Below are 15,555 nucleotides of genomic sequence, written 5' to 3' on the forward strand. Positions count from 1 at the left end.
TCAAAGTTTGGACACACCTACTCATTCCAGGGTTTTTCTTTATTTTGACTATTTTCTACATTGTATAATAATAGCGAAGACATCAAAACTATGAAATAACACATGGAATCAGGTAGTACCCAAAAAGTGTTAAGCAAATCAAAATATTTTAGATTCTGGAAAAGTTTGCCTTGATGACAGCTTTTTACACTCTCTGCATTCTCTCAACCAGCTTCACCTGGAATGCTTTTTCAACAGTCTTGAAGTAGTTCCCGCATATGCTGAGCACTTGTTGGCTGCTTTTCCTTCACTCTGTGGTCCAACTCATCCCGAACCATCTCAATTGGGTTGAGGCCGGGCGATCACTCCATCACTCTCCTTCTCTGTGAAATAGCCCTTACACAACCTGGAGGTGTGTTTGGTCATGGTTCTGTTGAAAAACAAATGGTAGTCCCACTAAGCACAAACCAGATGGGGATGGAGTATCGCTGCAGAATGCTGTGGTAGCCATGCTGGCTAAATGTGCCCCGAATTCTAAATAAATCACTGATAGTGTCACCAGCAAAGCACCTCCACACCATCACACCTCCTCCTCCGTGCTTCACAGTGGGAAGCACACATGTGGACATCATCCGTTCACCTTCTCTGCATCTCACAAAGACACTGCGGTTGGAACCAAAAATCTCAAATTTGGACTTATCAGAACAAAGGACAGATTTTCACTCATCTAATGTCCATTGCTTGTGTTTCTTGGCCCAAGCAAGCGTCTTCATCTTATTGGTGTCCTTAAATAGTGGCTTCTTTGCAGCAATTCGACCATGAAGGCCTGATTCATGCAGTCTCCTCTGAAGAGTTCAAATCAAACTTTATTTGTCACATGCGCCGAATACAAGATGTGTAGACCTTACCATGAAATGCTTACTTACAAGCCCCTAACCAACAGTGCAGTTCAAGAAAGAGTTAACAAAATATTTACCAAATAAACTAAAGTAAAAAACAATTAAATGTAACACAATAAAATAACATAGGGCTATCTTCTGAACACCATCCCTATGTTGTCACATCAAAACTGATTGGCTCAAATGCATTAAGAAGGAAAGAAATTCAACAAATGTACTTTTAACAAGGCACACCTGTTAATTGAAATACATTCCAGGTTACTACCTCATGAAGCTGGTTGAGTGTATGCCAAGAGTGTGCAAAGTTTAGCTACTTTGAATAATCTCAAATATAAAACATATTTTGATTTGTTTAACACTTTTTTTGTTACTACATGATTCCATATGTGTTATTTCATAGTTTTGATGTCTTCACTATTATTCTATAAACCCTTGAATAAGTGGGTGTATCCAAACTTTTGACTGGAGCTGTATATACATATTGATGAAAGCAAGCACTTTAATATGGCTTCCAGCGGACCATCTGCTAGTGAGTTATCAGTTGACGATTTTTCCTGGCCACTCTGCATTCTCCTCTACTGATACCACGGCAACTGCAGACTTGGTTGACTCCCACGCTTTAACAGCTGCACATATATTCAGACACTGACTTCAATATTCTGTCTGCAGAAGCACTCCTTGTAAATCCAAACAACAATTTATAAGGCTTTCCCTCCCAAACAAAGCTTCTGTCTGAGCTCCCTTTAGTTTTGAAAAATGAATGTGTTTTTTTTTACTCCTCTGGTCTTCCACTGGTCTGGGAAACTGCTAGGAAGACTGTTTCATCCTGTAAAATAAAAATCTTTCAGAGTAGGCTTTAGACCAGGGGTGTCAAACATGCTGCCCGCAGGCCAGATCCGGCTCGCGAGGGGGTCCAATTTGGCCCGATTTGAGTTAAAATCATTGTATTTAAAAAATATTAAAATAATATAATTAGTTGGGGGGGAAACATACTCTATAGTTTTAAATGACTAAAACCAAATCGAAACTGTGTAGAAATCATAATGGACCTACATTCATACAGCAACTACTTTAGGTACATTTTGACTGTGAGGAAATATAGCCAGACCTCATTGAAGGCTGAATGCGGCCCGGGGGGCTAAATTAGTTTGACACCCCTGCTTTAAGCATTTAGGAAGCTTTGTGTTATGGAGCTAGCTCCCTGTGACAGAATTTCCTGACATTTAAACTATTGGCTCAACTAACGGCTCTTGTCTGAGGCCACGGGTGTTGAAATTGTAGTTCCACAGGGGGCAGAGACACTGAAACACATACCTCTGTGGTTTTATGGGAGCTGTCTGAGGTTTATTACAGTTTGTACTCACATTTGAGCAAGTTTAAGCGTGTTCATTCAAAAGAGCCCTCCCTTGATATAGCCTTTTGTTGTGAGAGAAGGTATGTTTGTGCAACGTTTTGCATTTGTGTGTATTGTGAGATCAAAATGTTTATTTTCCCCTTTCCCCATGTACTGTATAGTGATTAGCTGTGTAGTGAGAAACCTGCCTGACCCTTAAAATATTTATGATTTAACACTGATATCTGTAATCTCTTTATTGTCACACTTCTTAGCCAATCTAAATAATCATTGGTGCACCGACAGGCATGCTACATATTCAGCATAAGCCATTTATCACTCTTTCTTGAATAAAACATTTTATTTATCAAATAAAAGAGCAATAACTCCATTAATTACATTTAGCTTTGAAGTTACTGATAATCATCTGGAAAATAAAGGAATGAGAGATCCAATTGAATTTTGGGATTCATAATTCGGAGTATCCACAGAACGCTGCTAAAGTGTTGGGGTGGCTGAGGGTATCTTAAATCAAATTTATGGTAGAGCTAATCGTGTCAACCTAAGCTTATTTCTCTGATTTGGCAGTACATCGGGGGATTAGGGGCTGAATATGGTGCTATTATTTCATAAAGATTGCATAAGACGTTTAAAAACTGCCAGAGATATTTACAGGAGTGTGGAGACAATCTCAGATTGTGTCAAGGGACCGTGTGACAAGAGATAGTTAAGAAATAGAAAAATATTAGAACCTCTATTTTGTTGCCTCTTGGTGGGATTGTGAGAGCCTTTGATCGGTTGAATTAGGAAGCTGTGCTTTTAATTATGAATATGTAATAGCCTACAGACAATACCACAGAAATTAAAATGCTCTGTGAAAAATAACCTCAAGCAATAACTGTGGATGTATGGATTGATGGATGAGATGAATGATGGATAGGTAGATGATTGGAGGGATAGAAGAGTGGATGGATAGAATAGATGGCAGACAGACTGACTGACTGTGACCTAAAATCGTCATCAGCTCAACAAAACCTCTTTACTGACCCTGCTTCCTTCTGTATAGCTGTAAAACATAACTTGAATGATTTGTGGAAGAATAGGCTTAGTAATGGCTGTTTGTATCAGCAGGGGACACAAGCCCCCGGGAATCATGACTTATCCATTCTATTTTCATACTGAAAACAGCACAAACATGAGTTGGAGCCTGGTTGATTGCACTGCATTGTTGAATATTCAGTATTCTCAAACCAGGAACTTTCAGGGAGCAAGAAATACGAGTAGAGTGAAGGATATTAAACAGCTTTTTGATTAACCTGAATAACTGTTGCATAATGTTTGGGTTTAACTGGCTATACATACAGTATGTATGAGTGCCTTTTAGTGTATGGGAAAGTTTTTATGAGCTTTGCAGATAACATTTCATTGTGTGTGCATCATAGAGAGAGACCATTTTCCAATCGAGCCCTATCTCATCTTGGATGGGTGTGGGTGATTGAATGCCCTCTACCATACCCCCACCCCCTACTTCCTGTCCTTGCTTCTCAAAATCTCATTACTTAACAGGAGATCCTCCAGACTCCACAGCACTGTAGATTACTACTACCCAGAGTCATTTCTCCTTCACAGGCACTGTAGTGCAATTCAAACTAATAAAAAACAATTGCATTAGGGATGCTGTTGCTGCTAGTCTTGGGTTTAAGAGAGGCTGCTGATGTGTTCGAGAGGCAGTACAGTGCACTATAGTACACCGACAAGCAACAGTCCCCTCACGGACGTCATAACTCATCTTGTTGGTGTGTTTTGATCCATGTCATTGGCTCCCATGCCCGCCAGTGCTGACACAAGGAGAGAGGACACACAGTGTTCTCAATCCTGTTGAATAATATTTATATTTATATCTCCCGCAGGATTTGTCAGTATTCTCTGGTCTTGTCATTCTGCAGTCTTGGAAGAGTATGATTTTGAACTGTCTTGATTCAACAGAGTGCAGTGGTTTAAAAGAGAGGAGTGTCAGAAGAACTTGAAAAAGAAAGAGATTCTAGCGTTCAAACTGGAGATGAGCCTTCAGATGCGATTCTCAAGCTTGTAAAAACGTTCTGGAATATTTGAATGGCTGTTTCTACTGTCCTAAGTGGCTCATACATTTTTTTTTATTTGTCTCAACACCTAGAAATGCATTTTGCCTTTCGTTTTCAAAGCATCCTGACATCATGTTACATGAATGTCCTGATTCTCTGATCTCCAATAGACCCAGTATACAAGGCTCCCGAGTGGTGCAGCGGTCTAAGGCAAGAGGTGTCACTACAGTTCCTGGTTCAAATCCAGGCTGTATCACATCTGGCCGTGATTGAGAGTCCTATAGGACTGCGCACAATTGGCCCAGTGTCGTCTGGGTTTGGCCGGGGTAGGCCGTCATAGTAAATAAGAATTTGTTCATAACTTACTTGCCTAGTTAAATAAAATGTATTTAAAGAAATACCAGGCAGAGTATACCAGAATGTACTGCATGATGTTGATGCGAAATACTGAATCTTTTAGTGAAGTGAAGGTAAATCATTCTATTTGGGTTTGAAATGTACTTCCCATGCGGTTTATAGCATTAATTTGTCCTGGTTTATTATTTACAATTTTATTTTTTAATTTTTTTTATTTCACCTTTATTTAACCAGGTAGGCTAGTTGAGAACAAGTTCTCATTTGCAACTGCGACCTGGCCAAGATAAAGCATAGCAGTGTGAACAGACAACACAGAGTTACACATGGAATAAACAATTAACAAGTCAATAACACAGTAGGAAAAAAAATGGGCAGTCTATATACAATGTGTGCAAAAGGCATGAGGAGGTAGGCGAATAATACAATTTTGCAGATTAACACTGGGGTGATAAATGATCAGATGGTCATGTACAGGTAGAGATATTGGTGTGCAAAAGAGCAGAAAAGTAAATAAATAAATAAAAAAACATGATAAAAACAGTATGGGAATGAGGTAGGTGAAAATGGGTGGGCTATTTACCAATAGACTATGTACAGCTGCAGCGATCGGTTAGCTGCTCGGATAGCTACTAGCCTAAGAATATTCAAATATGTCATATAGGCATTTGCTATCCTATCTGTGTTTGGTTTCTTCAACCTTCTCAGAGAGTTACTATACTGTATGAGGCAGATTATCTTGACACGTATTATTTATCTGATTTTAAATCAAAAGTGTCCTAAGGGCAAGGGGTAGAGGTGAGAATCAGGTTAAATCCATTTTTTAAACGGCTCTTTCATTTTTTAAATGAATTATCCACACAGACTGACCCAACCACATGGGGACATTGTTTTTTAAAACAATATCCTGAAAATATAATTTCACTAAATTGTAGGTATAAAACTATTCACAAAAGTTAGTGAACCTAATAGAATATACACTCGCATTGGCTTTGTGTAACAGGCCTGGTCCAGCAGGCTTAAAGCTCGCCCTGCCTCATCTAATTGGAATAGACACCAGACTCCATCCTCTGCAAGATAAATGTGTCCCCTACAGTGAAAGGAAGGTTGTATTAATTATTAATGACCTAAATCAACACCACTATTCTCTCACTGTGTCACACTACAGACTGATTTAATTAAAACATTAATTCCCATGTAGCCTATGTTGCAAGCTGTTTCCATTCACTGTTTGCCTCTTAGTTAGGGAATAAAGAGCAATACAAAAAAGACAGACAAAAAGCAATGACACATTTTATATGAGTTCAAGTGACCGTGTTACCCCCTTTGATTAATTACCTGTTTATAAAGTTGTAATAGCCTAAGTGCTATTATGGTCATAGCACAGATTTCTGTGGGCTCCTTGGATAGATAGTCCACCTTGCTTGGAGTGTCCAGGATAGATTATTGATGGATATAACCATTTCTAACATGGGGGTCAACCTTTCGCAAAACTCGATATATTCTCCTATTTCCCCGTAAAAAAAACACATTATAGTACACAAATCCAAATGTTGAACAAGTGATCTAGACGTGTTTAACATTTCTAGATGTGATAGCATGTTATCCATAAAATATTTAATATGAGTAGGCTCACCGCGTTTTGGTTACCCCCGGTAGCCCAGATGGTAGAGTCTATCAGAGAGGCAGGCAGCGGCTGTAGCTCATAAATATTCGCCAAGTAGTTCTATTGCTACGGGCAAGTCCCTGTGCCCAGCCCGGACTTCTCGATTTCGTAGTTGATCTATTAGAATTTGCAATAGAATAGCATCTGACAGGTTCTCTACCTCAAGAGGAAATAACAGAGACTTTTATCGACTACTTGTCATTGTAATTTTTCACACCCGTTTTTCACTGGATTTCTGTCCAGTTATTCTATTCTATTTTTCTCCCTACCGTTCCATTTTGGATTTACGAAGGGCGTATTGGTGGTCAGACTGTACCGGGAGTTTATTATCCTGTCCTTCGATATATTTGAGGAATGACTGCAACTGGAAAAGGACTGCGAATTGCTTAAATGGAAAAAATGGAATACAACGATCTTGGGAACGATTTTGATGAGAAACTGACATTAACAGAGAAATGTAAGTTAATTTATTATAGCCTACATAAGACAAGAAATAAGCAACAGTTAGAGGATTAATCTGGTTCTTGTTGCTAAATTATCAAATGCACATTCAACATTTTAACAGTGGGGGATCGAAGGCTTGGAGTGAATGTGTCGGTATTCATCGACGTGTTAATGAAATAAGGGTGGCTGTGCAGTGTGCGCGTGCAAAAGCGTTCTGTTTTATGTTCTATTTGAAAATCCATTCACAAAAACATGACTGCAAAAAACGTCATTGATAGCCTACTGTTCCTAACGGAATCACCAGACTGGCGCATCACATTCTTTACCCCAAAGAGCATATGAGGGTTTTTGCTGCCTTTTGGCAAACTGCTATTCCAATTAAATGACCAGAAAGATGCATGTTCATAATATTTGAAAAGGCTCTGACAGTTTTCCTTGACCAGAGAGCTGGAAAATACTGCAGCCTGTCCTATTTTCTCCATTACCAACCAATCCTGCACAGGAAGGGTTAAATGGCCCACAGCACCAGGCACAACTAACATGGCAGTAATCAAATTTATCCTGACATTGGAAATCTGCTGGCGTTGACTCTACAGTGTCCAGCTGCTGTCAGTGTCAAACCCTATACCTTAAAATAGATGACCATTGCATTGCGAACCAGCATGGTAACAACCACAATAATATTCCACCAGCAAACCTGGCACATGCTGTGGTCTAGTCTGGTCTGACTACAACATCTAGTTATAAACCAGCTTATAGCAGTGACTGCTGTTATCTGGGTCATCATACTGCTTTGTAATAATAACACTTGTGTATGAATCTGATTTGATGGTATAAACAATAGGCTATCATATTGGGATGTACAGTAATCCACTGCGGTATTCCTCTAGTCTACCCCTCCTCCAGCCATGTTGACATGGTTTGGTCACTGGAGGCTGAGGCTGGTAACCCTCCCCCTCCTTTTGGTGAACAAGGCACTTGATGGAGGGAGAAGAGAACCACTGCAGCTCTTTATCATTCCAGAAGCACACAATCTGGCTGTCATAGCCCTCGCCTTGTGTGCATGTGTGATGTGTGTCTAAGTGTCCATGTTTTTCTCTCTATCTAATGCAGAGTAGAGGCATGTATTCATGGATGCCAACCGAAGCCACACTTCCCCAAAAATTGACCAAGAAAAAAGAAACAAAACAATGTATCTTTCAACTCTGTTTTCATAAATGTCCCCTCACCAGAGAAAGCCAGGCGAACGAAACAGCGCCCCTCTGTCTTAATATGTGTAGGATATCTATCTGATGCTTTCTGGTCAGTGGCACAAAATAGTATGACATTGTTGCCGCCCGTAGCATTGAAAGCAAGGGAAGCCAGTGAGCATTTGGCCTCCCTTGATTAAAAATAAATAATAATAACCAATCAGCGTTGAGCTAAACTGACTGAGCTCAACTGTGAATGGTCCTTGCACACCAAAAAAAAGTGTAAAGGGAAGCCAGTTGGTCTTGGCCATAGTGGAGTTTGGAGTGTGACTGTTTGAGGTTGTGGACAGGTGTCTTTTATACTGATAACAAGTTCAAACAGGTGCCATTAATACAGGTAATGAGTGGAGGACAGAGGAGCCTCTTAAAGAAGAAGTTACAGGTCTGTGAGAGCCAGAATTCTTGCTTGTTTGTAGGTGACCAAATACTTATTTTCCACCATAATTTGCAAATAAAATCATTAAAAATCCTACAATGTGATTTTCTGGATTTTTCCCCCTCATTTTGTCTGTCATAGTTGAAGTGTACCTATGATGAAAACTACAGGCCTCTCTCATCTTTCTAAGTGGGAGAACTTGCACAATTGGTGGCTGACTAAATACTTTTTTGCCCCACTGTATGTAGGAGGCTAACATTAACTAGCTGGCGCGTCATTGCCCATGAGAGGAAGTTAGGCTAGTGAGCAAACATTTTAGCCAGGTAGCCTAGGACATCAAAAACTAAAAGTATGTAGCTACTACAGTACATGTATGACAGAGTCATAGACTGTTTGAGCAACATGAAAGAGAGGAGGATGAAATTGGCATTTCTCTACAAGTAGGGTGAGACAACATGCTTTTTTCTACTTACACACACACAGAGAAATCAGTACTATGGACAGCCACATCATATTTAGCTTACTTTGATTGGACTAAATAGTTTTTGCTATCTTTTAGTTGTCACTGTATTAGACTAAGCATAGGTGATATGATTATGTTGAAATGTTATAGTTGAAATTGTGCTGGAATAGTGGAGGCAATTCTTAACTTGCGGTAACTCTGTGGTTCTAAATCAGTAGTTGTTTAGTAGTTTGAAAATGTCTGAAATATTAACTTGACTGACATGCTGCAGGTCATGTTACATGCAATATGCTTTGTGGACTCCACCGGACAGATGTTGCTCTCCGGTTTGGTTGAAGGTGTGGTTGAATTTATTCAGCCACTGTGTCTTGTTATTGTCTTGACCTTAGGCCTATACATTACAGTGGCAAGAGCCACTATATCATAGGGTTAAGAGCCTTGCTCAAAAGGCATATCAACAGATTTTTCACCTAGTCGGCTCGGGGATTCGATTGCTGTCCCAACGCTCTTACCTGCTAGGCTACCTGCCACCCTAGTAATATTATACTGAACAAAAATAAAAATGTCCTTAGGCTCAAATCTATGGATTTCACATGACTGGGAATGCAAATATGTATCTGTTGGTTACAGATACCTTAAAAGAAAAGGTAGTGGCGTGAATCAGAAAACCAGTCAGTATCTGGTGTGACCACCATTTTCCTCAACCAGCACATTAATGTGAGGTGGTTCTGGAGTTTTTTCAACGATACTGAAGTGGGCTCGGGACCGTCAGCTAATACACAGTGTTGATTGGTCGGTATGACGTTATCAGGAATGTCCATGTCGGACAAGCAGAGATGTTAAATAAACAGACACATTCCTTCTCTCTGACTCTTCTGAAGACAGACTCTGCCTTGTAAAGGTTTGTTTTGCTCCTACAGACTACATGCCTGGCCTGGTCTGACATGGTTCTACGAGAAGAGATTTTAATCCCAGATCTTTGTGTTGTAATGTGATGCATTCAGACAGAGGTGAGGCTGGTAGAACGGCTAGCAGAGCGCTAGCTGAGGCCTAATGCAGTTAGACTACCCCATTGACCCTCTGTCACCTCTCATGCCCCTTGAAACCAGTGACATGGTATGCATCCCACATTGTACCCTATGCACTACTTTTTGACGTGGGAGCATAGGGCACTGGTTAAAAGCAGTGCACTATTTGGGGAATAGGTTGGCATTTGGGATGTAACCATGATGCAGTGTAGACTGGACACTTCAGGGATAGTGCTCCTCTGGCTTGAAGTGTGAAGCAGCTGGGGCTAGCGGGCCACCATGGTACAAAGACAGAGACAGAGATACAAGCCCCAGAGTCCTGTTGTAGAGCAACATTAGTGGCTTTGTAGTTGACGAGGCAGCCAAGCCCCTCTCCAAGATGTAACATGTTCAAAGGAGCTCTGTTTGCAGCTTACAAAAGGAAGTGAGGCACCCATTTATTTGTGTTTAATGCAGACAGAAAGGGTTTGAACATGTATGATTCTTTATATTATCTTTGACATCCTGAGGGCTGGTAGTACACTGCAAATGTTTGTAAGTGTGTTTCATGCCATATAGGGACCTACTCAAATGTAAAAACATAAATCCTTGAAGTTTAACTTCAGAAGCACTAGAGTCTGGATTCAATCCGTAGTGCTGAAGATCAGCGTTGTAGCATGATTGAAATTTAAATGCAACGTTTCCGCGTTCGTGGAGACTGTATTCACAGTAAACGCTGCATATGTTGGCTCAATCGGAAAGCACCTTTAAATTTCCCCCGCGCTACAACGCTGATCTTCGGTAATACGGATTGAATCCAGCCCTAGGTTTAACTTCTTGGTTGCAAATCAGCTTTAAACTGGAGATTTTGCAAAAAGTCTTCTTCTTCTGTGGAAGTAATCATTGGACGTGGACTGACGTGGACTCTCTTCCACTCCCCCAAAGTTTTCCTAATGTAATGTTCCTGGCCCACATTCAAGATTACAGTAGGCTTGGAAGTGTAGTCTGCACCCCAAATGGCACCCTATCCCCTATATTGTGCACTACTTTTGATCAGAGCCCTATGTGCCCCGGTCAAAAGTAGTGCACTATAGGGACTAGTGCCATTTGCACAAGTTTCCCCATTCTCTCTCATGAAAACAGTTGAAAAACAGGTTACTTCTTCGTCATCATGTGTGGTTAATTAAAATGCACTACTAATCCACACATAATGAGGTTCACATCCTGGATAACCTGCTGTGATTATTCCTTGGACTTCATAAGATTTACTGCTAAAAAGAGGGTCAGAAGTATAAGGGGGACTGAGTGAGAATAGAAAAGAGGAAAGCACCGTCTCCCATTTCTCCTTAGTCAGACATGTTGAAGTTCTGACAGCTTTTCCTAATGTCTCTCCCCTATTGCCAGCTGGACTGTGTGTTCAGTTTGTACATGCGGGTGGAGAGAGGAGAGTAGGGGTTGGGATGGGTGTGGAAGGCCCTGGTTAGAATGTGAGGCATTCTTGTCCAGAGGCCCGTATCTGCAGCGTGCGAGCAGGGGGGGTGAGGGGTTAGGAGGGTATCGAGGGGTGTTATTGGGGTTTGAGCTGGGCCATGGGCGTCGGAGGGAGGGAGTGAGAGATGGATGGAGGGAGAGATGGAGGGAGGAAGGGAGTGAGAGATGGAGAGAGGGAGGTGTCTGCAGTGATTCTTAGGCAGACCAACCAGAGCGCTCCACGTCAGCGAGCAGGAGCAGCCTCACTCACTCACTCACTCACTCACTCACTCACTCACTCACTCACTCACTCACTCACCACTCACCACCACTCACTCACTCACGCACGCAACACACGCACGCACACACACACACACACACACACACACACACACACACACACACACACACACACACACACACACACACACACACACACACACACACAGCCTTACCTCGCTGCGTGCAGATCCAGCTGGTATAAATTAGGGCCACTGACCACTCACACCGGAACTAGAGGAAGTGCTCCATCCTGTAGTGTATAGAGACGGACGAGGTCATTGCCTTACGATACGTCCCAAATGGCCTATGTGCCCTAGTATAGACCCCCGTAGGCCAAAGTAGTGCACTATGTAGGGAATATGGTAACTTTTGTGATGCATCTTAGTATAGTAGATTCTAGATCCAGAGACTGGCTCAGTTTCTATTCCCATTTCACTTCGTTGCGATAGTAAAACACTGAAGTCATTGATGACTAATCAAAGACATTTTTCAATTATAATTGCCTTATTGACAACTGCGTGACTGAAAATCTAACTCATGTCTGTAGTCCTCTCACATTTTCTAATCAGATTCATTTTACTGTGGAGAGAAATTCAAAAATGTCTCACTTGTTTCCACTGTCTACAGGAAGGGAGAAACAATATAAACTCAGCAAGAAAAGAAACGTCCTCTCACTGTCAACTGCGCTTATTTTCAGCAAACTTAACGTGTAAATATTTGTATGAACATAACAAGATTCAACAACTGAGACATAAAGTGAACAAGTTCCACAGACGTGACTAACAGAAATTGAATAATGTGTCCCTGAACAAAGGGTGGGGGGGTCAAAATCAAAAGTAACAGTCAGTATCTAGTGTGGCCACAAGCTGTATTAAGTATTGCAGTGCATCTCCTCCTCATGGACTACACCAGATTTGGCAGTTCTTGCTGTGAGATGTTACCCCTTTCTTCCACAAAGGCACCTGAAAGTTCCCAGACATTTCTAAGCGGAATGGCCCTAGCCCTCACACTCCGATCCAACTGGTCCCAGACGTGCTCAATGGGATTGAGATCCGGGCTCTTCGCTGGCCATGGCAGAACACTGACATTCCTGTCTTGCAGGAAATCACACACAGAACGAGCAGTATGGCTGGTGGCATTGTCATGCTGGAGGTTCATGTTAGGATGAGCCTGCAGGAAGGGTACCACCTGAGGGAGAAGGATGTCTTCCCTGTAACGCACAGCGTTGAGATTGCCTGCAATGATAACAAGCTCAGTCTGATGATGCTGTGACACACCGCCCCAGACCATGACGGACCCTCCACCTCCAGCTCATTCCATCGACGATAAACGCAAATCCGACCATCACCCCTGGTGAGACAAAACCGCGATCTGTCAGTGAAGAGCACCTTTAGCCAGTCCTGTCTGGCCCAGCGGCAGTGGGTTTGTGCCCATAGGCGACGTTGTTGCCGGTGATGTCTGGTGAGGACCTGCCTTACAAAAGGCCTACAAGCCCTCAGTCCAGCCTCTCTCAGCCTATTGCTGACAGTCTGAGCACTGATGGAGGGATTGTGCGTTCCTGGTGTAACTCGGGCAGTTGTTGTTGCCATCCTGTACCTGTCCCGCAGGTGTGATGTTCGGATGTACCAATCCTGTGCAGGTGTTGTTACACATGGTCTGCCACTGCGAGGACGATCAGCTGTCCGTCCTGTCTTCCTGTAGTGCTGTCTTAGGCGTCTCACAGTATGGACAATACAATTTATTGCCCTGGCCACATCTGCAGTTCTCATGCCTCCTGCAGCATGCCTAAGGCACGTTCACACAGATGAGCAGGGACCCTGGGCATCTTTCTTTTGGTGTTTTTCAGAGTCAGTTGAAAGGCCTCTTTAGTGTCGTACGTTTTCATAACTGTGACCTTAATTGCTTACCGTCTGTAAGCTGTTAGTGTCTTAATGACCGTTCCATGTTCATGAATTGTTTATGGTTCATTGAACAAGCATGGGAAACAGTGTTTAAACCATTTACAATGAAGATCTGTAAAGATATTTGGATTTTTACAAATTATCTTTGAAAGACAGGGTCCTGAAAAAGGAACGTTCTTTTTTTGTTGAGTTTAAATGTCATTACCCTGATCACACATTTTTGACTGGATATGTATCTAAGTTACAAAAGGCATACATTTGGTTGATTTTAACAGATAGGGGTGTGTGTGTTCAATTCAAATTTTAAACAGAAAACTGTAATAGATTTTGATTTAAATTGAATTTATTTAGAGTTAATAACAGGGTGTGTGTAATCTGACGTAGCAGGAGAAAGGGGGTCACAATTTGGATAATTATGATGGCAAGACAATGCTTAACAAGAAATGCATTTGATCTACTCCATGCTTATCATGTTAATTTCCCTTTAAACTATGGTTCCTTGTTTATCTATGCAGATTACTCACTAATTAGTGCTGTTAAATACACAGTACAGCGTTTCATTTGCCGGATTTAACTTTAGCTACTGTACAAGCATACTGCAGGCCTAGTTATTTCATATTTTAGTTAGTTTCATAATTCCCAATTTTGTCCTTGCGTTTCTGGCCGTCTGTTTTACTTTTGATACAACAGTTTTCAATCACATCTAGTGTTATTTAATCTTATCATTATCTAGAAAATATATATTTTCTGAAGTTGAACATGTGCTCTTTATTACAGAATGTAAAACTTTAGTGAAATAATTGAGTTTTTTTTGTTTAACCAAATTACACTACCCAAAAGGCACTCTATTGGTGGAATAACCAATCCTCTTCTACCTGGATTCTGTATTTTAGATCCAGGAAGTAAGGCGATATAGAATCCAGGAAATAAGGCGATATAGAACCTGTTGACACTATTAGTTACACTAGAAGTCCCTCATGTCTAACTTTTATACATCAACCAGATGACTTTCTATCCTTCTGCTGATTTCTGTAGCTCACACAGTTTTACAGTACAGTTTAATTAGGTCATTTTAATGCAATTTATTCCATCTTATGTGTTAAGTACTTAATTTCTTGCTGTGCACACTGGTAGGATGGTGTCTATTGACCTCGCATTAAACGTGAATAGCCTTTGTTACAACAAGCAGTCCGTTTCTATCATGTTTAACACAGCTACTGATACATGCTTAAATAAGAGTGAAATACAGAAATATGACACATATTTTTTCAGTTCTACGCAAGTCAATTGTCTTTTTTACCCCATTCCATATATGGTCGACACAGTCTTATTAGAGCTTTGTAGTGTTGCTCTGTGTAAGTGCTATCCAGCTGTGAAGCAGAGCACTTCTTCCTGTTGTCCCGCTCCTCTGTAGCCATGTTGCATTTCTCTGTGGTGGTTATTGTTGAAGTATTGTTGCCTCATCCCCAGTGGAGTCACCAGTAGCTGCAGCCTCTATTATCTTTGAAGTAAGGCATGTGTGTGTTTTGGAAGTGTGCACATGAACTCCAGATTTAGGCTATCCACCCGCAGACCATTATCTGTGTCTGAATTAAAGCACACACACACACACACACACACACACACACACACACACACACACACACACACACACACACACCGCTCTTGGTCACAGGACTCAGGGCACTAATATTAGCGCACAGCTGAAGGGTTAGACTTGGGCCTAACAGACTGTGTCTACAGCTCTATTCCCATCAGGACTAGACAGCACAGGGAGAGGATCATTTGTCTTGATAGTTATCTTGGACCTGTGACTGTGTAGTGTCAGGATCTTTCACAGTCCGTTAATACGTTAGTCACACGTGATATCTCAGACAGTACTGGCTTGATTGTTAGGAAACTTAGTTGAATGATGCGTCTTGCCATAGATATACGGCATTCACACAATTACACTGATTGGCTCAAGGTGGGAGCTATAGTAATTAAAAGTTGTTTTGATTCAGGGATATTTTTTTGTTTGAAGCGAGTACATGACTCATGACATCTTTTT

The 15,555-nt window shown here is 41.3% G+C and overlaps 1 protein-coding gene across 1 annotated transcript in view; it reads left to right on the top strand.

Annotated features, from left to right (window-relative positions):
• Nucleotides 1-6,356: 6,356 nt before the first annotated feature.
• Nucleotides 6,357-15,555, top strand: part of map7d1b (MAP7 domain containing 1b) — a 48,347-nt gene continuing 39,148 nt past the window's right edge. Inside the window, 1 exon segment of the mRNA XM_029663050.2 lies at nucleotides 6,357-6,769. Coding sequence (XP_029518910.2) covers nucleotides 6,703-6,769 — 67 coding nt within the window. The 5' untranslated portion in view covers nucleotides 6,357-6,702.

The sequence above is a fragment of the Oncorhynchus nerka genome, linkage group LG7 (assembly GCF_034236695.1).
Source record: "Oncorhynchus nerka isolate Pitt River linkage group LG7, Oner_Uvic_2.0, whole genome shotgun sequence".
NCBI lineage: Eukaryota > Metazoa > Chordata > Actinopteri > Salmoniformes > Salmonidae > Oncorhynchus > Oncorhynchus nerka.